General features: G+C 41.9%; 1 protein-coding gene across 4 annotated transcripts; it reads left to right on the top strand.

Moving 5' to 3' along the window:
- Positions 1-3,650: 3,650 nt before the first annotated feature.
- thbs2a (thrombospondin 2a) lies at positions 3,651-21,234 on the top strand (the record flags this gene model as incomplete). 4 transcript variants are annotated; one of them, XM_080481801.1, is made up of 23 exons in its annotated part: positions 3,651-3,696; positions 4,400-4,468; positions 4,738-5,291; positions 5,736-5,820; positions 8,083-8,282; positions 9,596-9,736; positions 9,822-9,915; positions 10,297-10,467; positions 11,764-11,940; positions 12,232-12,405; positions 13,408-13,535; positions 13,614-13,766; positions 14,818-15,036; positions 15,126-15,233; positions 15,399-15,558; positions 15,664-15,782; positions 15,869-16,103; positions 17,318-17,545; positions 17,677-17,948; positions 18,035-18,132; positions 18,575-18,714; positions 18,948-18,982; positions 19,315-21,045. In XM_080481801.1, exons 2-23 carry the CDS (start codon positions 4,405-4,407, stop codon positions 19,366-19,368), a joined length of 3,609 nt encoding a protein of 1,202 aa, XP_080337927.1. In that variant the 5' UTR covers positions 3,651-3,696; positions 4,400-4,404. The 4 variants fall into 4 exon arrangements, with proteins under 4 accessions (XP_080337927.1, XP_080337926.1, XP_080337928.1 ...); XM_080481800.1 differs by lacking the exon at positions 3,651-3,696 and adding an exon at positions 3,957-4,092; XM_080481802.1 differs by lacking the exons at positions 3,651-3,696; positions 18,948-18,982 and adding an exon at positions 3,957-4,092 and having other exon boundaries at positions 19,315-21,234.
- Positions 21,235-24,410: the final 3,176 nt, after the last annotated feature.

Genomic DNA, 24,410 nt, shown 5'->3' on the forward strand with positions numbered 1-24,410 from the left:
CACCCGAAGAAGAAAAAGTCCCTGTGTCCGTTGTTTCATGGGGATTCACGATGGAATGGCGTTGCCTACGGCTATACGCAAAGCATTATTGTGCATGTGACCGAACTCTGACTAACGTGAGCACAGTAACGTGGTCAGGGATGAGTGGTCTTGTGCAAGTAACAGAAACTACCAATACGGTCTCGTTAAGGTACGGTTTGTTTCAAGACTGATAGCGTCCGAAATTAGGAACCGCATTGGAGATCTTAAGAAACCACTGCGTTGTAGATCACATTTCAGCATCCACATTGGAGTCTTGCGTCACTTCTGATGCTCGTCAGTCCAGAGCTTTTCCTCAATCATGCGTCCAAACATCAACCTGCCAGACGATCCAATCTGGCCCACGGGACGGGTTTGCAAATTATCACAATAATAAGGACATTAAATTTAATTCGTCAATAAAAGTAACAGCTGTTGTTGTAATGTTTCAGTCAGAATAGAGGTCATATTCTGTTGCGGGTGTTCCCCTACCTTCTGCCCATTGTAAGCTCTGATGGTGGACAAGCAGTAGGGGAGATGATGGCGGTTGTGACGCCTCAGACAGAAGATGGCAACTACGTTTGGAGGCGACAGATCAATGATGCAGAAATGAAAGCTCGACACCTGACGCATCATCTCATATGTGATTAAATGCTAAGCTGACTGTGCAGAATCCCTGTATTCTGATATGTACAATAGGCCTTTTTCTCACATTAGTTTACAGAGTGTAATCATTTTCATTTGCTCTTAAATCATTATTCAAATGTTTAAACTGTCCTTAAAAATATTGCTATCATTTCCCTGGCTTTTTCCCAATCGAAATCAACCTGGGGCATATGTTTTTTTCCTGAGCAGAATGCATCTGCATTATGGTTCGAAAGGCTAACACTGATATTGCTCAACTGTGCAAAATTGGGTAAATAAACTGGAAATGGCTGCAACAACTTCGACCAAACAAAGATTCTGTTGACATCACTGCCATACCCCAAGCAAACAAACAACAGTAACTGCCCTGTAAATGCATAATGGTGACAATAACATCTTTAAAAATGTTGCATCTCTCCAGATATTTAGATTTTGCACATTATAGTACAATTGCCACGCGAACAGAGTCCTCATTTCATCTGGGAGATGATGCAAGTATATTTTACAGTGCCAGTCATTCGGGCCAAATTTGTTTCATTGGCATTACTCAGCTTCTGGCGTAATCAACTTAAAGGGGATGGTTGGAGTCAATTGTAACTAAAAAAAAAACCATACCTACCGTTTTATTTTCATCATTCCCCAAACTATTGTATTAAAATATTGCATGTTACATGTGTTGCTCTGAGCATTTCAACCATTTCAGATGCCAAATTTCTTCATTGGATGGAGACCTAGAATCATACTGAACATTGTTTCTTTCTCTTTTTTCTTGCATGTACAGTATGTCTTGTTTCGTTAAGTTAATTAAGTCTGAAGAACTTGATTCATTTAGTTGTCACCAATAGAGGCAATTCAGTTAAGTTGGTCCAATTATTGTCTTTTTTCAGTGTGACATTTATCACCTCTCTGTCTTTGCTCATCCTGATGACTGGTGTTGTTTCTTCTGCTTATCAAAATGTACTATATGAAACATTTGAGCATTATAGATCTTAAAGCATTTTCTATCAGAGAACATTGGTGGAGAGTGAAGGAGGACTTGAGGACGGTTGGTGTGACAAGTCGTAGATCGTCTGTTGTGTTCGCTGCTGAAGATGAAATTCAACTCGGGGTTTCAGACGCGCCAAGCCTGTAAAAACAGCCATTAGACACTTTAATCGGATAACACGATGCTGCTGATTACTCATTTAGATGGCACACATAGACCTTTATTGATGCTCATCTTGAAACACTACTGGTGACAGTTGCTGCCACTCTTAATGAGCGGACATCAGTGGAGCGTCTCAGCTTTTTCCGCTCCTGACAGATTCAATCTGATGCACTCTGGTCAGTGCTGAAGGCTTTTCATCATCGGCGAGCTTGTTGTCTTCTCATATGTCTGACTAAACGTCCACCAATTTCTCTAAATTCAGCCAGGTCAGTGAATCCGTCGCGTTGTTGAAAGACAGCCACCCTGTTTGCTCTGAAACCCTCTGTTCTCTGCCCCCCCCCCCCCCCCCTGAATTGAATGCACATTTCCATTTGACTCATGCCTTTTCGCGGCGATGCTTCCTATTGGTACACGAAGGCCTGCCCACAGTCAGGAGCAGAGTCCCTCCACAGGGCTCCAAGAGGGAGACATTGTATCAGCTTCTCTTTTCCTTCTGCAGAAGGAAGCCTTGGCAGAAGGTTGATGATCTCCAGGCACGAGACGCCGCTTTCCAGCAAAGTGGGAGCAAAGTGGAAGTATCTGTTGTAGTAGAGGACATTGTCATGTTCTTTTTTTGGGTTCACATTGCTGACACAGCTGTGATTCTCATGATGAGTTCTTGATGGTGGTAGTTTTTTTTTTAAAAAGAATAGAATAGAATAGAATAGAATAGAATAGAATGTCAATACAACAGAATAAAATCAAATAAGTAAATTAATATTATTACTATAGCCAGAAGAATTTAGGTTTATTTAAAAGTGCCCATGTGTACCTCAAAGAGTCTGGGTCTAGCTCAAAGAGTCCTGGTGTAATCAAACAACCTTGGTCTACTTTATATAGTCCAGCTGCTGTTTGATGGATTTGTGTGTTGTTAAATAGTCTAATTTTAAGAGCCTGTGTCTTGTTTAAAGAATCTGTCTTCATTTCATCAACTTCAGTTCTGCTTTAAAGAGTGCTGGTCACATCTGAAACAATCCAGGTGTAATCAAAAGACCACAGACTTCAAGTCTGAGTCCAAGTGTGGTTTCAAAGGCCTGGGTCATGTGTTAAGTATCTAGGTTTAGATTTAAGGCAGAGTATCAAACATACAGCCCTCAAAAAACAGGGTTCAGTCGAGCCCATCACATGACCATGCAAAGTGTGAAAAATACAAACACTAACTGTCATTTTTCAGTGTTTTAGAAAGAATAGCAAACAAAACGACACTGATACTCAAGATGAGAGCTCAGTGATGGAGCAGACAAGTCAAGCCTTATTGACAGCATTATTTGGAATTTGAAGGTTTTGAATGAGAAGGTAGATTAAAAAAAAACATATCGTGGACAGTGTAAACACACAACTTTCTGGTTTAGTGAAAAAATATTAAGTGAAATGTCCAAGTTTTCCTTGTGTATGTTTAAATGTATGTATTTTTGTACTGCATGTAAGTGGCCCCTGAAATTAGCGTGACACTCGGTCTATTTCAGAGAATGTTTTAAAAGGTTCAAGTTTTATTAAAAAAAAAAAAAAAAAAAAACTTTTGTTTTCCCCACAAAGTTTTATTTACTCAACATACAGTTTCTTTATTTCTACAAGTCCTTGCAGACTTCATAATGTATCTGGAGTATCCAGTGCGGTTTGTGCCACTGTTTGCTTCCCCCTTCCTCATCACGGTGCCTGGTCCGTCCCGGGGGGAAGCAGCCCGTCCCCTCCATGCCTTGTCCAGTGAAAGTGAGGCAGCACCAGCAGCGGCGCAGTGGGAAGGTGGGACAGGCAGACAGGGAGGAGACGGTGGGCATCACGGTGCGAGCCCCCCTGCCCCCACCCACACACCCACCCATATACCAGCCTCCGCGTGCGAGCACGGGGTAAGCAAATTACGCCATCGGAAGATAATTATGTAACTGTGCGTTAACTGGAGATCCCGGACTGCCGATACCCGGCTCGCGCTTTGATTGACGGGCGCGCCGCGGGCGCGTGTATAAAGAGGCGGAGGAGGGAGCCGCGGTCAGTCAGTCAGTCAGTCACTACTGAGCCTGGAGACTGTGGATGGAGTCGAACCCAAGTGGACTTTGCTTTTTACGCACGGGCTTTGCAGGAGATACCAACCTCTCATTCATTTAAGCATCACTTCAAAACGCCAAATAAGTCGAATTCTAAACTTTTTTTTTTTTTTCATTATTATTTTTATTTCCTAAGCGCTGGATATTCGATAGATCATTAATATATATATAAAATATATATATAAATACTTAACTCTTCGGGTAAGTGAAGCTATCAAGACGTTACAGTCAAACTTTTACTTAGGATGTTTGGATTGTTAGAAACGATTTGAAACCTTTTTATATATGAGATTAAATCGCACACAAACTCACCTTTACATGATTTACATGATAACTTTGATAGGCATTGATAGTTCGTGTCTTTTTACGAATATTTTTCTTCCTTCATAAATGTATTCACCTGGCACATTTGCATTTTTAATGACTTAAATTGGATCCAAAGAGATACATTTGATTTAGCAAGTGGATCATTGAATCTGCTGATATGTTGTTTTCTTTGTTTCTGAAGGAGATATGATACTCAGGAGTCTCTTTGTGTTGCTCTTATCACTAAATTTCCACCAAGCAATACCTCAAGGTAAGTGAAAAATGTTACCATCTCCAATCCTGAGAGAAAATGGTGATGGATTCGTTTTAACATTAGTATTTTATTCATTGAAGCTCACTTGTGCAATCATTCATTCCAGTTAAATGTTGTTTTTTTTTGTTAATGATGCTTAAGATTAAACTATTTAAAAGTTTACATTTCTTTATCAAATCCATTCCTTCTTTTTTTAACTGACTGATAAACTCCTCATTTCCACTAAAGAAACTGTAATTTCACATTTCTCATTGTGTGCTCTGCAGATGGTGAGCAGGAGGACGAGACGTCATTTGACCTGTTTGAAATCAGTGAAATCACACGCAAGACCCTGGGGGCCAAACAGTTTCGGGGCCAAAACATAGATGCCCCCGCTTACCGCTTCATCCGTTTTGACCACCTGCCCCCGGTGAAAGCCCCCATACTGAAACAAATACTACGGCAGATCCAAAACAACGAGGGCTTTGTGTTTGTCGCCAGCATACGACAGGACCGCGCCTCGCGGGGCACCCTGATCGGTCTGGAGGGCCCTGATGGCCGCCGGCAGTTTGAGATCGTGTCCAATGGACGTGCAAACACTCTGGACCTGGTTTACTGGGTGGACGGCTCACAAAACGTGGTTTCATTTGAGGATGTGGATCTATCTGACTCGCAGTGGAAGAATATGACGCTTCACGTTCATGGGGAAAATGCAAACCTGTTTGTGGGCTGCCACCTGATAGACAGCTTCATCCTGGATGAGCCTTTCTATGAGCACCTGCAGGCTGAAGGAAGCCGCATGTATGTCGCAAAGGGATCCATTCGGGAAAACCACTTCAGGGTAAGAAGAAATCTGGGACTTTTAAAGTAACTAAACAGAGATTTCCCAGGATCTGGGAGCCATCGTTCCACAGCTTTTGTCACCTATAACCAGCTTCAAAAACAACTTTGTGGTCTTTGCTAAGCTTATAATGTAAGCTGGGTTTAAACAGCAGTTTCCAAAAGTAGAGACTAACATATCCCCTCTTTAAAATCTGGCAGAGCGTCACCCTCATCTCTCTCTGTGTGGAAAATACACTAAATTTAGCCTCTAAACTTTCCCTTCTGTGTATGAAATGTGGGTGAATGTACAGTATGTGACAGCATCAAAAGTGAAATTCTATGCTGGAGCCTGAATGTGTTTCCACCTCATGCTTGTCATGGGTTTAGAAATAGATATGCCAACTCTAAAATGCACGTGATGAAAACCCCAGTAGCTGAGACTGATCTTTTCTCCTGAAAACAGGGCCTCCTCCAGAATGTGCGCTTCATCTTCGACACCTCGGTGGAAGACATCCTCCTGAGCAGAGACTGCGAGGTCACCAAGCAAGGTAACGGTGGATGTTTTTGGTTATTATTCATGCCCTGGTCCAATACTTTCTTCCACGCTGGATACATGAAAGCCAATTCGACTTAATGTGATTTTTACAACTCCAAAAATGACTTAAGATAATTACATTTGCAAAATTGATTCAAGTTTGATGCCTTGCAGATGTGATTTGGAAACTGTCTCTCATGCGAGTTTCAAACACAAGCAATCTGTGTTTCGTCAAGCGTGTTGAGCATCAACCATCTACTTCTCTTTTATGGGTTTGGCTCATTTTTTTTGTGTCAAAAAGCTTGCAGGTTGGATACGTGGCTGCCTCCATGACCATTTCTTTCAGATTTTACAGACTCAGTAGTGTCGACGCAATGGCTTGAGGTCGAGCAACGTGCACGGTGAACAAACGGAGATACAGATGCTTACATTTATTTCCATTGGCAGTGGACTTGGGATATTACCCTGGGAAAGAAAATAGAAAACAGAAACTGAATGTTATTCTGTGGAGCAGGGAGCTTCCACCTCCAGATACACACACACGCACGCACACGCACACACACACACACACACACACACACACACACACACACACACACACACACACACACACACACACACACACACACACACACACACACACACACACACACACACACACACACACACTCACGCACATTGAAGTCATAAATTGGCTGATTGGGTTGCTTTTTCTTAACTGAAGCTTCCCTCACATGAGGGACTCCTAAGACCGCTTGATCCTCAGTGGGATTCACTGAAAAAGCTGCTGCAATTAAAGAAACACAGATATCTGAGTAAATATGTACATAATCATCCTTAGCAACAAACCTAAAAGCTCACCAGTGTTTGGTTTGCTGTGACAAAACAAATCCATGTGCAGTGTTAGTGTATGATCATGTTGTAGTTGCAGGAGCTTTGAATCCCTGCGATGATGGAGTTTATTTGTTTAACCACTGCCCAGAACTTTCTTGCGTGTTGACTTGTTAGTCAAGCCTCTATAGTGGTGAAAATGTGTGTCACACACACAAAGCAGCACCTGTAAAGTGTGTTACCCTGCACGTTAATTAGCTGTATTCAAAAGAATGGCCTTCACATTTAAAGAAAACAAGATGATCATGCATACTTCTTCTTATCTTTTCTACAAAACTGGGGATGGCCGTCAGAGCGAGAAGAATGTGTGAATGCTTTTACAGACGAGCGAGAGTGCATTCACACACACACGCTCCCTGTGTGAAGCCCTCCTGAGATTTGAATGACTCCAACAGACTAAAGAGGAAAGAAAACATAACGCTAGCTACAGTGGGACATCCCTACTCAATGTGGATGACTTTGTGATTTAGAGTCCCCAGTCTGCCATTAATCTTCGCCAATTTACATAGCCAGATCCAAACCAGTTGCAGATATATGATCTTCCTCAGCTGAATGACAAGGCCTCCTATGGAGCTTTGATATGTGTCTTCTCTGTTAGTTTTGCATATCACAAATTCATAAAGTCAACCTGGCTGCAGTTGAAGTTGAGACAAACTGAGGAGTCATTATATCATAAATTCCAGTCAACACAATCTGCACTGTCCCACTCTGTTGGCTTTTTTTCTCTCTCTGTGTCTGCACAAAGGATCACAGCTGGCAGACACGTTACTCTGAGCTAGACTTTGTGCTCCAGATTTGTTGATTATGCAAAAAAAAAAACCTTAACATTTCAGCCTCAGTTCGCTCTTCAAACATCCCTGGAGTTGAAGATTGCATTCGCTTTCACAACATGCACACTATGCCTCCGTGTTAGTGATACATGCTTGGAGCTGGGAATTTTCCTGCATTAGTTACCGAGACAAACGCCCCCCATATATGTGAAATATGATCGAGACTGGTATTAGATATTATCATTGTAAACTCATCTGTGTGGTTTTTCATTCGCATGAGGAATGCCCAGATTTTTGTCCAGCGATGCCCTTTCTGTCCTCCCACAGCCAACCCTGCCACCCTAAGAGAACAGCACCATTTCAAACAGATGCATCATTCAAGCCTAACACTGTTGACTGGACATCTGGTTTTGCGAAGATGATAAACTTTGCAAATACCAACATTGTTGGGATCCTTTGGCAAGCTGCAAAAAGACAAGAAACCAGTGCATTGCCTATGATTCAACCACCATACTGTATCTCTCCATTTCTTTGTCCCATCAGCCGTCCGTCTTGTTGATTCACTTGGTCTGTTTTCTGATTCACCCCGATATCGCCTTTGTTTGTATTTCCAGACGATGCCAACATTGTGAGCGAGACCACCGAAATTCTGGATGTGAGTCCGTCTATCACCACAAACATAATCGGACAGAAGACGGATGACTTGGGGGCAGAAATGTGTGAACGCTCCTGCGAGGAGCTCAGCACCATGTTCCAGGAGCTCAAAGGCCTTCGGATCGTTGTCAGTAACCTCATCGACGGCTTGCAAAAAGTGGTAAGAAGCAACTGGCTGTTCTTTTCTTCCACAGTGTAAATCAACTTCATCCTGGCTGCAGTCGGTGTCTAACAAAGCAGCCGCCTGTTTTCCTGCTTTTTATTGGCCAAGTTCATTGATGAATGTGAAATGTGTAAACATTTTCTGTGCGAGGGAGAGCCGCTTGTCATTTTAGAGAATAATGAAGATTTTTAGGAAAATAAATGATACAATACGCAGCGCTGCAGCCAGAAAGTAGAGAGTTTGAATTGGGTTACTAGGTAACCTACATTGGTTTGAAAGCAAACATTAAGTAGCCGGGGGACTGTTTATAGAGTCGCCTGTGATGGCTGAACCCGTTTGACTCTCGCTATCTGTGGCAGCGTGAGTCAGACAGATTTTATGACATGTTACATGTGGATATAGGAAGTGTTCCCCTGGCAGCGATGGGGTCCAGTCTAATGTCTGGCTTTGTTTAAACAGCCCATGTGTTTCCTCAGGGAGCCTCCCAGCAATAAGAGAGTCTGGGCATGAACCTTGGTTTTAAAAAAAAAAAACAGCGACTGGTATGAGAAGGGTCCCTGAGGCTCTTCCAGACCGAGTGGTGTCTTAGATTTTAGTGTGTGTACACTGCTGTCTGCCTTTTCCAACAGAAGGATGCACACAGACACACAAACCTTGGCTGTAATTTTTCAGCTGACAGTTCCCAAATGTTGAAGAGTCCAGAGATCTCCAGGGCTCCAACTGGGTTAGAGGTTGTGATGTGCATAAGTCAGCACTGGACAATTTCCCTTGAACCATAGAGGACGTGAAGGACATTTAGTATGCTGCATGAATGAAAGGCAAAGTATTCATATAATAAGAGTGACTTTTAATATATTTGTCTTTTTTAATCACCAATATTTACCTTTAAATCAAGACTTGGCTGAGTTTTTCTCTTTCTTATGAGACTTGTTGAAGATAACTAAGTTGAAGGGTTTACACTTGTAGGATGAGTTTGAAAGGATAATAGGATGCAACATGATTTAGATTATTTTGTAGTAATATTGATTCATGAACCAATTTTTTAACTAAAGCCCCTATAACTTTCGCATGAGTGAACAGGACCAGCGCTGTACAGGAGTAGCACATGCTGTTACTCTTCCCACCTGATAAAAAGTGACCTAACACTAGAACTCTTAAAAGAAACAGCTTGTCAGCATTTGTGCCCCCCCCCCCCCCCCCCCCCCCCCCCCCCCCCACTGCTACCAGCACGCCTTCATCTCAAACGTGTCCTAATCCTTTTTAACTGAGCTCATCTCTGACTGCAAATCTGTCTGCTGCTGTATGTTCAGACAGAGGAGAACACGGTCATGAAGGAGGCCCTTGGGAGGATGAAGGACACTAAAGAGAAAAACATGTGCTGGCAGGATGGCCGCCTGTTTGATGATAAGGAGGACTGGGTTGTAGACAGCTGCACCAAATGTACCTGCCAGGTAGTACCAAGTCACATGGAATGTTGCACAGGTTCACTGCGCTTACAGGGAATTCTAACGAATCTCTCATACTCACTGATTGCAGGAGTCCAAGATTGTGTGTCACCAAATTACGTGCCCTCCGGTGGCCTGTGCCAGCCCCTCGTTTGTTGACGGGGAGTGTTGCCCTGTGTGTATGCGTAAGTAGTTGGAACCACATCGGCACATAAACACAATTAAAAACATGCACACAATTTTATGTATGTGTTATTTATAATAATGGTACAATATGCCATAATAAAAAAAACAATAGGCTTTGCATATTAAACTTTTTTTACTGCAGAACAATTGCAGCACTTTGTCTTAAAAGCAAACCACATATTTATTGGTAGACGCCAGGAATGTCTACTGTGGGTCCTTCAGATGGCGTCATGTGATTAACAGTCTGAAATAAAGCATAAAAACCGCTGTCATTTTTTTTTTTTTTTGTCATAGTTCTATTTGAACAAAATATACCTAGGAGTTGGTTTTGTGTAAATAAAACAACAAATGGAGCCAAATGTGTCTTTTATTTCTTTTAGCTAAAGACAGCGAAGACGGGTGGTCCCCCTGGTCAGAGTGGACGGAGTGCACCGTCACTTGTGGTGTAGGAACTCAGCAGAGGGGCCGGTCATGTGATGCAACCAGCAACCCTTGCACAGGCCCATCTATCCAAACCCGCAAGTGCAGTCTGGGCAAATGTGACAGCCGCGGTGAGAATATTTTTTCAGTGTATATCCTGTCACTTCATTTTTTATTTCAATATGTGCCATCCAGTAGTGAGCTGCCTTAAAGTGCTGTGATATAATCCTGCTCAAAGTATCTGCTCTCCACTGACAGTGAAATAAAACAAACACTTAGTTGTGGGAGGGTGTAACATGACAGAACTGTGGAAAATCTCAGCTCAGCAGATGAGATCCTCCAAAATACTAAAGCCTGAGTTCACGCCTCCATAAATCCAGATCTGTCCGAGTGTCGCTGAATCACAGAGAGGAGCAGAATCGCACAGCGCAGGGTGTGCCCAGTCCAAGTAAAATCCAAATAAATTGCTGGCTGAGAGGGTGTTCCACAAAGCAGTGACTCACCATTGCCTTTAATAAAATACATAATAGATTATAACTTTGACAAATGAATGTCCTACATATGGGGTGATTTTGTGTGATTTGGTCCTGGCTGGTGAAACTGATGAGATGAGTACCAGGCAATCCAGTCTGGGCAGCTGGATGACCTAACATTGTGTAGAAAAAAACTGAATCACTGGGAATAGTTGACGAAACAGCCCTGGAACACAAGAATGAAGATCACAGTAATATCTGTAGTTATGTAGCAGTGAAAGGCGCTTTCATATTGCCAGTGAAATTCAGCTGTAAAACATCAGTGAGAGTGTGAAAATATGTTGGCGGCTGCAGCAGAGAAAGGCTTTAGTGAACTTTGATGTGGTTAGAAGCACTGCAGGTAAGATTTCCACAGTGGACTAACTCAAATTTCAAGTTTCCAATTTCAAAGAATCCATTAAATTGTGAACGTTTTCATAATTTACTTGTACATCTTTTCATTTAAGGTTAAAAAAATGATCATTAAGTTTTGCATATTTAGAAGTTGATATGCCTTTTGCGGCTGTTGTCCCTTCTAAATTAAACAGGAGTCTGTGTGGCCTCTGAACTCAAATCAGTTGGACACCCATGAAGTAAAGGATAAGCATCTGTCATAGCTTGCAGCTAACATTACACTGCGTCTGTGGGAGAGACCGGTTCCATCTAACCACTCGAAGATATTTTACCCACAGTGACATAAATACTGCTGCAAGCATGACAGAATATCTTTGAAAGTGAGCTTCTGCTGCCAACATCACATAATATTTACTCAAAAATCTTGTGGCATTTTTTTTTTATTCACATCACAAATTATACATGTCTGTAACTTTTTAACTGAATGGTGATCTTCAGGGTGACACAGGACATGTGTGGTTTGGTGATCTCTGTTTGATACGTTTGCTGTTTGATGTCCAGTTCGCCAGGACGGAGGGTGGAGTTTGTGGTCCCCGTGGTCGTCCTGTTCAGTGACCTGTGGAGAGGGACAGATCACCAGGATACGACATTGCAACGCTCCCGTGCCACAGCTGGGCGGCAAAGACTGCGAGGGAAGCGGGAGAGAGACGCAGGGCTGCTCCGCCCAGCCGTGTCCCAGTGAGTGTGTCAGAATTTCCTTCATGGAGGCCAAATATCTGAGTCCAGCAGCCAGAGTCTCTCGGGCTTCACACACAACCCTGAGGCAACATTCCCCGTGTGCTTTGAACTGGCCTCCTGTCAGTCTTTTCAAGAAAGGTTGACCTAGATCAGCCCAGCATGTTTTCTCTGCCGGTTTTAAGTTCAAAGCTTGTGAGGTTCAGATTTTTTTTTTAACTTAAATGGTTATTCAGAAGAGTAAAAATCTCTGACAGATAAATAGAGACTATATGTATTTCTGGATCTTCTCAGTCGATGGTGGTTGGGGACCGTGGTCTCCCTGGGCAACCTGCTCGGCGACGTGCGGAGGGGGAATCAAAACACGCTCGCGTGAGTGCAACAGCCCCCAGCCTCAGTATGGAGGCAAGAAGTGTATCGGGGAATCCAACGACAGTGACAGCTGTAACAAGAAGGAGTGTCCTATTGGTGAGCATCACTCATGTACAATTACTTCAATGGTCCAGATTGTAACACGGTATGCATTACTGGAAGCATTAAATATATGTGGGACGTGCTTTCCTGCAGTGCTTCCTTATTTTACATTTAGGGCCGAATTCCACCAAAACTGAGAGTCTGATACTTGTTACATTAAGATTATACTGTTAAGTAGGTAAGAGTAGTTAAAACCAAGTCTCGTTAGCATCGCCCTGCTCCACTTGAATCACCTGACATAAGAGCCAATGAGGATTTTCTCCTGGCTTTTAAGTTGTAGTAAGAATCACTCTTGGATAGTCAAATGTTTTCTGATATTCATATGTATCTTAGGAAAAATCTAAATCTGAATTTTATACCTGTATTTCCATTTTCTAAGCTTAGTGCTATAACTAAAATTACAATGTAACACTAAAAACAAGCTGATGAAAAAAGGGATTGTTGTCGCCGCTTTGAGTTCAACTCGTAATTTGATTATGCATGCACTTCAATTAATTAGTAATTCAAAAGAGCATGATTATGAACACATTTAAGGTGGACCAGCCTGTGTTTGGCATGGTGATGGAATTTAGCAGCTTTTGTGAATCTCCAGCAGCCATATTGCCTTTTTAAGAGCATGTACGCTTTATTGGCATATGTTATGTAGGATAACATATTTATTGAGCCTGTGTTAAACGGAGTTTCAAGAACTACATGTGCGCTTGCTTGTTTTCGACAAGTAATTTCTTCAAGTTTGGTAATTATTTTCATAGTTTATATTAAAAGCAGTCTGGGTCACACAAAAAGATTCTAGAAATTGCCAAATAGAGAAAGAAATATTTCTATTTTGTTCTTCTTTTGTAAAAAAGGGTTTTCGTTGAACTTAACCTAAGGTAATTGTATTGACTGTGTTGTGATGTGATGGGAAAAATCAAATCTACGTCACTTGGATAATTTAGTTGCCAATATTTAGTTTTTCAGGTTTGTCTTCATTCCTGTTGTCTGAATCCCACACAGATGGTTGTCTGTCTAACCCTTGCTTCGGGGGAGTGGACTGCAGCAGCTCGGCGGATGGATCCTGGGCATGTGGTCCGTGCCCCGCTGGCTTTCGTGGAAATGGTACCCACTGTTTCGACGTTAATGAGGTAAAGCTCGGCCAACGTGCTGCTGTTTGACGCTTTCCCTCGCTGCGCCTCGCTGACGACTCTGTTTGCCTCCTCCAGTGTGACATTGTGTCTGACGTTTGCTACAAAGTGAGCGGAGCGCAGCGCTGCGTCAACACTGATCCTGGTTTCCACTGCCTGCCCTGTCCAAAGCGCTACAAGGGCAACCAGCCCTTTGGCATGGGCGTGGAGGCCGCCAAGAAGAACAAACAAGTGAGCTCACTTTCAATCAGGACCTTTAAGTGACCGATGGTTGGACGCCTTTCACACAGTAAAGCCTTGAAGAAGTGAGAATGGTAACATGTGGTAGAGGACAAAACATGAACTTTGTTTTGCTCAGGGTAGATTTTTTTTTTATTTTATTTTTTTAAGAGCAGCTGTGTGGATTTTTGTTTGTCAGATCCAAATTTATGAATGATTGAAGCAGCGGCCGTGATGATTTATAATCGTCATTCTTGCAGTGAGATTGTTTGCACAGTATTGGAGGGAAAGCCCTTGGACACCATATATAAATACAACTCACGCAGGAAACGCAGGAGAGGAGAGTAACTCCTAACAACAAACATGTGTCCCACATCTCTGGTCATTTCAGTAGAACAGCATTTAAGATTTGCTTCTTATGTTGAATGAGAAAGTACTGTCAGTCAAGTAAATTGCAAAGCTGTTATTTGCAGTAAAACCAACAACCTGGTATTTCCTCTTTACAGCCACAAAATGTTAGTCCCCTCAGAGATAATATTACATTAACCTTTTCACATTAGCTTCTCAACATGAGCTACTCAACTGGCAGAGCTGCTTTCCTCTCTTATGTGAAGCTTTTTAAACTTGCCATGCCACTTTAGCTTCGACTTGCATGATGTCCCTGGTGGAGCGTTTTGTTTCTCTTTAGCCATCTGCAGCTGCCTCTCGATTTGAAGCCCCAATTGTGCTGATTGATTTGGGAAAAGGGGAATTGTCTCGTTGCTCCATCTTGTAGTTTAGATCAAAGGCCTCTTCTTGCCGTCACTTTGGGCCTCATGAGCTCACGGAGCGCCATCTAAGCTGCAGTTTGGTTCATCCGCTGGTAATGAGTGGCAGCTGTGAATACGTTCGACCGCACCAGCAAGTCTCTTGACATCAACGGTGCCCCGGGAATCATGCAACTTTGAATGTGGCCTCCAAAATAAGGGGATACCGAAAGCAGAGAAAAATAAGCCTTTGCACATTTCATTCTGATGTTAACGATTTCCATCAAACAGCCCCGCATTATTCTTCTTCTCTCCAGGTGTGTGAGCCAGAAAATCCATGCAAGGACAAGACTCACAACTGTCACAAATATGCCGAATGCATCTACATCAGCCACTTCAGCGACCCGATGTATAAGTGTGAGTGCAGGACCGGTTACGCAGGAGATGGCTTCATCTGCGGTGAAGACTCAGACTTGGACGGTTGGCCCAATCAGAACCTCGTGTGCGGTGCCAATGCCACTTACCACTGCAAGAAGGTATTTCGCTGAACTACGTCACATTTGATACAGATCATTGAGCAGTGACTCGAGACAACACCGTAAAATGTTCCATCACAATATTTCAGGACAACTGCCCGAACCTTCCCAACTCTGGACAAGAAGACTTTGACAAAGACGGCCAAGGCGACGCTTGTGACAAGGATGATGATAACGATAACATTGTGGATGAACGGGTATCAGACTTTTTTTCCTTTGGGAAAACGATCTCTTGTCATAAGTTGAAATCCATTTTAAGTCCATGCTTTACAGGGAAAAAATTCAAAACACAAGTGCATCCTGTCGTTAAACTGAAGCGTATTAAAGAGTTCCTGAACATGACATATAACCCCCTCCCACAGGACAACTGCCCCCTTCTCTACAACCCTCGCCAGTTTGACTTCGACAAGGATGAGGTTGGTGACCGCTGCGACAACTGCCCGTATGAACACAACCCTGCACAAATAGACACCGACAACAATGGAGAAGGGGATGAATGTGCAATTGACATCGACGGAGATGGTAATGTATATGTTTTGTAATTCGTGTTTCCACAGCAGCCTATGGTAATCTTTAAATATTTTAATCATGGCAAAAAGTACATTACCTTTTCCCTTCTTATTTCAGGAATTCTGAATGAAGGCGACAACTGCCCCTACGTGTACAACACTGACCAGAAGGACACCGACATGGATGGAGTTGGTGACCAATGTGACAACTGCCCAATGTTGCACAACCCCGATCAGGTATTACACCACCACGCAGACCAGGACATGTCCCAGTGCAGTCTATAGATGAAACATTAATACAGTACCATTTTTTCTATTTCCAGACTGACGTAGACAATGACCTGGTTGGAGATCAGTGCGACAACAACCAGGACATTGATGAAGACGGTCATCAAAACAATCTGGACAATTGCCCCTATGTAGCTAATTCCAACCAGGCTGACCACGACAAGGACGGCAAAGGAGACGCGTGTGACTACGATGATGATAATGATGGGATACCTGATGACAAGGACAACTGCAGACTTACACCCAACCCCGACCAGCTGGACGCCGATGGTGAGGATTTGGGTTTGTTGTTGGACGTTCAACAAGTTTTGATGCTTTGTTTGAACACGTTGTGCTAAACACTCTCTCCAAATACAGACGAGAAAGGCCAAAGAGCGCTTCTTATTTACTAGTGGCAACTTCATTTACCTTAAACTCTCAATACTTTACTTGTGACGTGGAAGCGTAATGAAGCTCAGCTGTGTGCTAACTGCACTTTAGAGTAAACGGAGTCCAGCCTGGTATAAGACACTTATTGACAACCGCAGCTGTATTTTTTAGCACACCGATCATGTATGGGTTGTTTAATAGCTTGTGAAATAGCCCTTCATTCTCTGCCTGCTTGTCTAAATGGGCTCCCTCGCTCCCACAGACCTCATGCACCCGTTTCTTTGTGCTCGTTACTCAGTGGTGCTGAAATTAAGCCTCAGTATGGCTTTTCCCAGATGCTTTTCAGAGTTAGCAATTAGTTTCACTGGGCCAGGTGTGAAATGTGGTGGCTGTGGAAAGAGTCAGCGAATACGCTGGCACAGTTGATGTCATTCTGCATGACTTCAGGAGGGCACACGCCAGGCTGCGAAGATTTTTATTTCTTTTAGGCTTTTTCCTGTGATTAATCCTTAGTGCCCAATTTAGCCTGGGTTACCTGGAGTTTGTACAGCTGTCGGTAACTGGAAACAGACGGCCGAGGACCAAGGCTCAATGCTTTCACACTCTTTACTGCCTGTCAGATAGTGTTTATTTGATAGGATCGTTTGAGCCCCCAGTGCAAAAACAAAGACGATGACAGAAGGCAGCTCGCTGCTTCCATGCAGTGTCCCTCATTATCCACTGGCATCCTTTCCACCGTGAGTTCCTGGCCTGGAGTTCGCCTCTAATAGACTTCAGGCTTCAGATAGTTACAAGTATCAGTGAAAGTTGTCTCAGCATGAAAAGATGACTGATTTAGTTTAGAGGACTTGGCATATGTATTAAAGCCAGTTTCTTGGGAGGAATTTCATTTTTTATTTTTTTTCCATTCCTTTTTAATGTTAACTTGGAAAAGCTTCTCGACAATCACTGCAGTGGGAATATTTTGACAGTCACATTAACCTGCCATGGATTTTTTATTTTTTTTTAAATCAAAGGAAAAAGTCGGGGAATTGTAGTTTGTCATAAATTCCAACTATAAATCAGGTCATACCTGTTTTGTTTTTTTTTCCTTATTTATTCGTTCCTTTAAATAGGTGATGGACGAGGAGACGCCTGCAAAGACGATTTTGATAATGACAGTATCCCAGATATTCTGGACGTGTGCCCGGAGAACAGTGCCATCAGTGAAACAGACTTCAGGAAGTTCCAGATGGTCCACTTGGATCCTAAGGGAACCACTCAGATTGATCCGAACTGGGTGGTCAGACACCAGGGCAAAGAGCTGGTTCAGACTGCCAACTCTGACCCAGGCATTGCAGTAGGTGAGCAGCTCACTTTATCAGTTGTTTCATGTTGGTGATTCATGTGTAAAATATGAAGAAGAAAAAAAAAAACTCCCTTTGACTGTGCAGAGCAGAAGTTTAGGTCACTCTTTTTTCTTCCCCCATTGCAGGTTTTGATGAGTTCAACTCGGTGGACTTCAGTGGAACGATGTACGTGAACACGGACAGGGATGACGACTATGCGGGCTTTGTGTTCGGCTACCAGTCGAGTGGGCGCTTCTATGTTGTGATGTGGAAGCAGATCACACAGACTTACTGGGAAGACAAGCCCTCCAAGGCCTTTGGCATCTCCGGCGTCTCGCTCAAAGTTGTCAACTCGACCACAGGCACAGGAGAAAACCTCAGGAATGCTTTGTGGCACACAGGCAACACTCCAGGACAGGTGGGCTGCAGTCGAAATGCTGTGCGGCCACTTTTAAAGGCTAAAGCAGCTTTTGAAATTATGTGTTGTGAACTCTTTTCACGCAGGTACGGACTCTGTGGCACGACCCCAAAAACATTGGCTGGAAGGATTACACAGCTTACAGGTGGCATCTCATCCACAGACCAAAGACTGGTTTTATAAGGTAAATAGCAAAGTTAACCACAAGCAGAGAACCGAGCGTTGTTCTGTCTCTGTGGTAGGTACCACTGATTGCAGGCCTTCCAGAGACCTTACTTTAGGTATTTTAGTCACTCTATGAACTTTCTTTTCTTGGCTTTATTTGCTGCTTCTGTTGTGCACCGTGTCTTTTAAGTGCATCAAAGAAATGACAGGAGAGACACATTAAAACCTCAATAAAAGTCCTGCATTGACAAGAAGGAAATGGTTTATGTAGAGCAGTGGGTGGTTCAGCCAAAGACATACAATTCTGTTTTCTTTAAAGTGGCAAATGTATAATACAGTTCAAAGAGACTGTGGTACATAAAGTAGTAGTTCAGTCGCTGGAAGCTATTTCTGTCTTTTAATAAATACAGTAAATATTACAAAAATGTAAAAAGTATGTGCTTGTTATGTGTTTTTTCCAGGGTTGTGGTATACGAGGGTAAACAGATCATGGCCGACTCGGGACCAATTTATGACAAGACGTTCGCCGGAGGACGATTAGGCTTGTTTGTCTTCTCACAGGAGCTGGTGTTCTTCTCCGACCTGAAATACGAATGCAGAGGTTAGCACAAACACTTTCAATCCGTAACCACACAATTTATTTTTTTGGTTTTGTTTTATCTTTTTTCTCAAACAAAATACAAAATAATTTGGAACTTTTTTACACACTGGTCATACACATTACATACACAGAAGCCTAAGCCTAACAAACTTAAGATTATAGGGGAAAAGCGTCCCCTTATCAATCGATGTGGGTAAAGTTTTAAAACCGTTACCATTTCTTTCAAACCTCAGATGGCCTGGACATGCCAACAAACAATGTTTCCAAGGTAATGATGAGCACGGTTTTATGTGGTGTGTCGGCCGAGGAGAAACAGAGATGTTGTCTTGCTGTGTTTCCGCTTGTCAGCTTGCTCACGATTACAATGCGTCAGACGCATTGTGAAAGGCCTTGCGAGCTCGACCAAGGACCTGAGATCTGCTGCTGAGAGCTTCCACAGTGGAAAATGATTCTGCGCAGCCATGTTACTCAGGACACGCTTATGTGACGCACACGTTGTTGCTGCACTGTAAATCTCACTGAGCATCCCAGTCTAGATTGTAAATGTGGTGGTAATTGTAGCTCTTTTCTCTCCTCCTTTCTTTTTTTTTTTTTTTGCAGATATTTGAACCAAGTAGGGGAAAAAAAAAAAGAATCTCTCCACGTCAACACTGAACCCTTTTCAGTGCAAATGAGACTTTGCAGTCTTCCATATTTTTCCTGGATCCTTCCACTGAGGGAGAGACATGGCAGATTCCTGTGTTCCTGCTCGCTTGAGTGCCTTTCCTGATCTGAGAAAGAGAAACTGATGAGAGTAAACACACTTTTAAAAAGCCTTAGCAGAATATCGACGTATAACCAGTGTACCTAGTCTACATGGTAAAGCCATTGTACAACCACTTACATGCTGCATGTGATTTCCTGCAGTTTCTTACTCGCTACAACGTGTGACTCAGTTGTTTTCTGTCTTTAATCCCCAGTTTTTGGATCATAGACAAAGATAAACTGTAACCATTTAGCTGTCAATTAATATTGTCATTCTGAATGTTGATTTTTTTTTTTTTTCTCTCTTCAAGCAGAGCTCAAATGGACCATTGTAATAGTGCCAAAGATGTTTATACTAAGTCTGTACTATAATTTTCTTTTGTAAATTATTTATGCTTTGCTTGTTATTGTTTGTTAGCATTTTTGCTAGTTTGTAAATAATTATTTATTTGTTTACACTGACAAAGCATATAATTGAGTATCACAAAGCATCAAGACAACACATTATAGTAGATTGTTCGTGTTGTCGCGCACTTCCTTTACATGTTAGTTTTTTACAAGTCTTTCAAATTAAACTGTAGCATCCAGATAGGCACCAGCTGCTTCTGAATAATCGCGTCCATAAATGCAGCAGTTTTTTCCGTTGATGTCAGAGAAAGTTAGATCTTTTGTTTATTCACTCAGCAAAGAGAAGGCCTCCACTTCCTCAAAGATTATATCATTTCGGTACAAGAGGGATAATTTTCACTTTGCCTTTATTTTACTGACTCAGCTACTGGCACGCAACATTCTCACCGAGTCTTGAGATGCCATATTTTGTCAAATCAAGAGAAAGCGCACAGATCAAGGTTGGAGTCGGGTTTTAAAGGCTTTGAAATAGATCAACTCGTTCTTTAAGTGCCTGATTCAGTGAATCCAACCATCAACTGACTTGTCACCATGGACTCATGAAGACCAAATACAGACGCATCATTTTCCTATGATTATCTTTTACATTCATATGTTAGTTATCAGTATCACTCGCGGATGTTTATAGTGTTGATTGAAAAGGACCTAGATGAAGGTCTCTTCAGACAAAGTGCGACTGTGTTGACTGTACAGTTTGGATTGAGGACAAGATAGTGCACAACGTTGTTTTCATTAGTCTGTGTTGCATTAGTGTTGCTCCATGTTTGGTTTCCACCCTGTTCAGTTTGTTGAGAGTTTGCAATGCACAAAATGTAAATGTTCTCTTTTTTTTTAATACTTGTGTTGTTAGATATACATTTTCTACAAACATCAGTGTAAGATTGTTGTTTCAGAAATAAAACTCTCGTACACCACTTGTTTGATTGTGTTCATGAGTGTTGGCAGGTGACTCCATATAATCTATAAATGTATAAAATCCCAACTATATAAAAGTTGCTGGTCTTGTATGTCTGCTATTGTCCATATTTGTATTGGATTCTCTTTCTACTTTGACTTTATATTCATGGTCTGCAGCTTTAAACTCTAGACAGCTGATACATACTGCATAATGTCACAAAAAATACAGTTCAGCCATTTCCAAATGTAGCTGGGTCTTGTTGTATCAGTAAAGCCAATTCAAACAGCCGTAGCTGTGCTTTCTTTTCACCAGCACACTGAAACACATTTTTCACACGAGAGGCTATTTGCAGAAGCAAAAACAGTCACTTTGTTCATGTTTGTTTTCCAAAAAGACCATGTCACCTAACGTAACCCTGTGGCTGATATATGTTTCTAAGTGGAGTAAATAAAGATATATATCAAAGCTTGAATAGGCATGATTGATCTCAGGAGAAATAATTGATGGCTCCTCCTTTTTTTTTTGCAGCACTTGTTGACACTTGGAAAGAATATGGCTCATTACCATATTTACCGCATGAAGTCAGACGCTCTCATCACCTTAAGAAAAATATCATCATGCTTGGTTATATTCACCATGTGGTAAGAAAGATCTCAGCACGGAACTATTGCTGAGACTGTAAACAAAATAAGGAAAATGTCACATTAGTAGGCAATGTTAAAAAAAAAAAAAAAAAAAAAACTATCTTGAAAGATTTATCACGCATAACAAGTTTGCTGGAGCCTTCGCTGGAGTGGACTTCAACTGCGACGTTATTGTGGTATTTCGTCAACTTGAACACATCCAGGTCCTCAAATGATCCCCGCTGTCAAACAAAATGCATGTGTTTGCATAATCTTGACAAGAGGATTCAGAAAATGTATTATTCAGTTTGCGGAATCCTGTGGTAGGAGAGATGAAAAAAAGAATATTGCTTGTGGTTTTATTCCCTGCAGAGAAGCAGGGAGTGAAGGAGTTAAGTCAACAATGGAGAGGCCAGGAAAGAAAAAGAAAAAAAAGTGCTATTAGGGAAAATGGGGAAGTCAAAACCTTGCTCTCGTAGCTCTATGTCAGAGATATTTGGGTTGAGGTTCTTGGAACAGTCCACGTGGCACACACCAAAGGCTCGCTATACTGGTCTGGCACTGAGCTCTGGTTTGAAGGCCAGAGCACGTTCCAGGGTGCTTCGTGAAGCTCCGCCAGAGGATGTCAATGTGTGACACAGTAAACCAGCATTTTCTGCTGAGGCACAAATTCAGCTACCAGCAAGCATTCGGAGAAGATGAATAACCACAAGCAAACTGGCTGCGATCAACTCAAAGTCCATTGAGAAGTGCTGGCTTTTATTGGTGATTTTTTAATAAGTGTATGAGCCGTTCAGATACGCTAAAGTCACTTGGTACTGTAATTACTGCACAAGTTATAGTCATTTTTAATTACGTAAGTTATACATTTGGTGTTTTTTGTTAAGCAATACAGAATGTATATCCTTACATCTAAGTAACGATATTTCTACAGCATTCCAATACTTATTATAATATTATCACCATATATAATACAATTTCATTCATTCATGCAGATGATCAAATATCTTAATTTCTTTGCTGAGTTAGTTTGTTCCTACTTGAGTTTCTCTGGATGACAAAAAGGAGAAGTTGTCTGCTGCTGGTAAAAATCAAAAATAAAGAAAGAACTAAACAGTGCACTTACAGCCTGAAAGAACTGGAGGAAACCAACAGTCCAGAAAAGAAGGTTAGACAAGCAACTGCTGAATGAATTAACGGTGAGGTGCAAGTTTGGTGTGGATGTGTATTTATTGATCTTGGAGGTACCGTTGCGTAACTCGCCACCAGATTGTCAGTTTTAACAGCACAGAGAGATTCAGAAACCCGTCGGTGAACAGGAAGCTTCCTCTCCAAATATGAGTTTAAAAGACGGAGTGCGCTGTGTGCATTGAATTTCCTCCGACGCGTCGGTGTGAAATACCTGCATGGCAGCTATGACCACTATAGACTATACTCTCCTCACCAGGTTTCTCCACCACACCCTTCACTTCTTTTTCACATCATCTACCGACGTGACTGCACGAACTAGAACATTGTGGTAGAGGCGGGTAATAAACAAATGATAAACAGGAAAGATAACCATGAAGTCACTGAGGAGAGGAAGCCAAAGATCTTTGTCTCGAAGTTTATTTCATCTGATCCAAAAATGAAGAAACTGACTACTATCTGAGGTCATTTTATCTGTTTCCACAACAAGCTGGTCTTTATCAAGTAACTCACACAGAGGACAAGCAATAAAATGCATAATTATGCGGGTAATTATGCAAACAAACTAACTATAATCAACATTTTTACTAAGCTAATTAACAGCTGAATTTTTGATATGGAAGAATTATTTATCTTTTTATTATTACGAGTGAAACCAATGAACAAATAATCATACATCCTTTCATTCGCAGCTCCTAAAACACGGAGTCCAAAATTGGGCCTCACGATGTCCTCATGGCTCATGTTACCTGAAATAATAAGCAAATGTTAGATCATTCTAGCATTACTACTATGTGTCAAAATAGTAATTTAATGTCCTGCCTTTAGTCTTCCACATTTTTTCTCCATGCATAACCTCAATAATACCATGAACTAGTGAATCTTATAGTTTATGGAAGGCACACTGTGGTCCATGAGTCTTGATTTATTTCTTTTGTGTCTTATTTACATGTAAAACTAATAAGTCTGAGCACTTTTTAATGGATTTTGTCGTGTACAAATTAGTCCAAAGATATGTTATATAAACGCATCATGTCAGGCATTCAACTAACAGCCCTTCAAAAATGAAAATGTTGGAGTCAGAATTGCAAAAATACAGATTTTTTGTTTTGTTTTCTATGTCTCATTCCTGTGGCACTCTATAAATGCTCGTATCTTCCAAACTCAGTGGTTCATTGCAATCATCAGGGTTTCTAATTTTAGAAGGGACCCAAGCCTCAAATCTATTTTCAAAGATTCCCCTAACCCGGCCTGTGATGACCTCAAGTCAGCCCATTGTTACTTTCATACTGGGGAAAATAAATTGTGCATAAAAACTCAAACCATTAAAGTGCGCCACTGCAAACATACTTTTGATCAAAGTATCTTTGTTTCCTGGAACTCATGCACTTTTCTGCCTCCCAGAATATGACAAAGAAATAAAAAAAAATTTAAAAACCATTTAGTTTTCCCACCAGCTCCTTTAAAGAATGAACCTATGTTGCTCCTGAGCAAAGTGACTGAGCGGCTGCCAAGGGCAGGAGTACTCGGAAAGAAGAGGCTCTGTCATTTGAAATAAAGTAAGTCATTTATTTTGAGGCGGGAGCTCCTCCAGTCTTTGGGAAAATATCCACGGCCTTCTCATTCTGCCAGCCATAGGACGCATGCTCAATGCTCCCAGAAGCCAGAGTGCCAGAAGTGTTGGGCTGCAGGCTGAAGTCCTGCAGCAAAGGGGCTCCAAGTTGTCTGCACAAGCCCAGGGTCTTTGATAATAGGTTGGGATTCCTCACCTCAGATGTTTCAAATGACTGACATCAGAGAGTGGTTGTGACTCTCAAGAGCAAAGAGCGAAGAGG

Source organism: Lipophrys pholis, assembly GCF_963383615.2.
Source record: "Lipophrys pholis genome assembly, chromosome: 15".
Lineage (NCBI taxonomy): Eukaryota > Metazoa > Chordata > Actinopteri > Blenniiformes > Blenniidae > Lipophrys > Lipophrys pholis.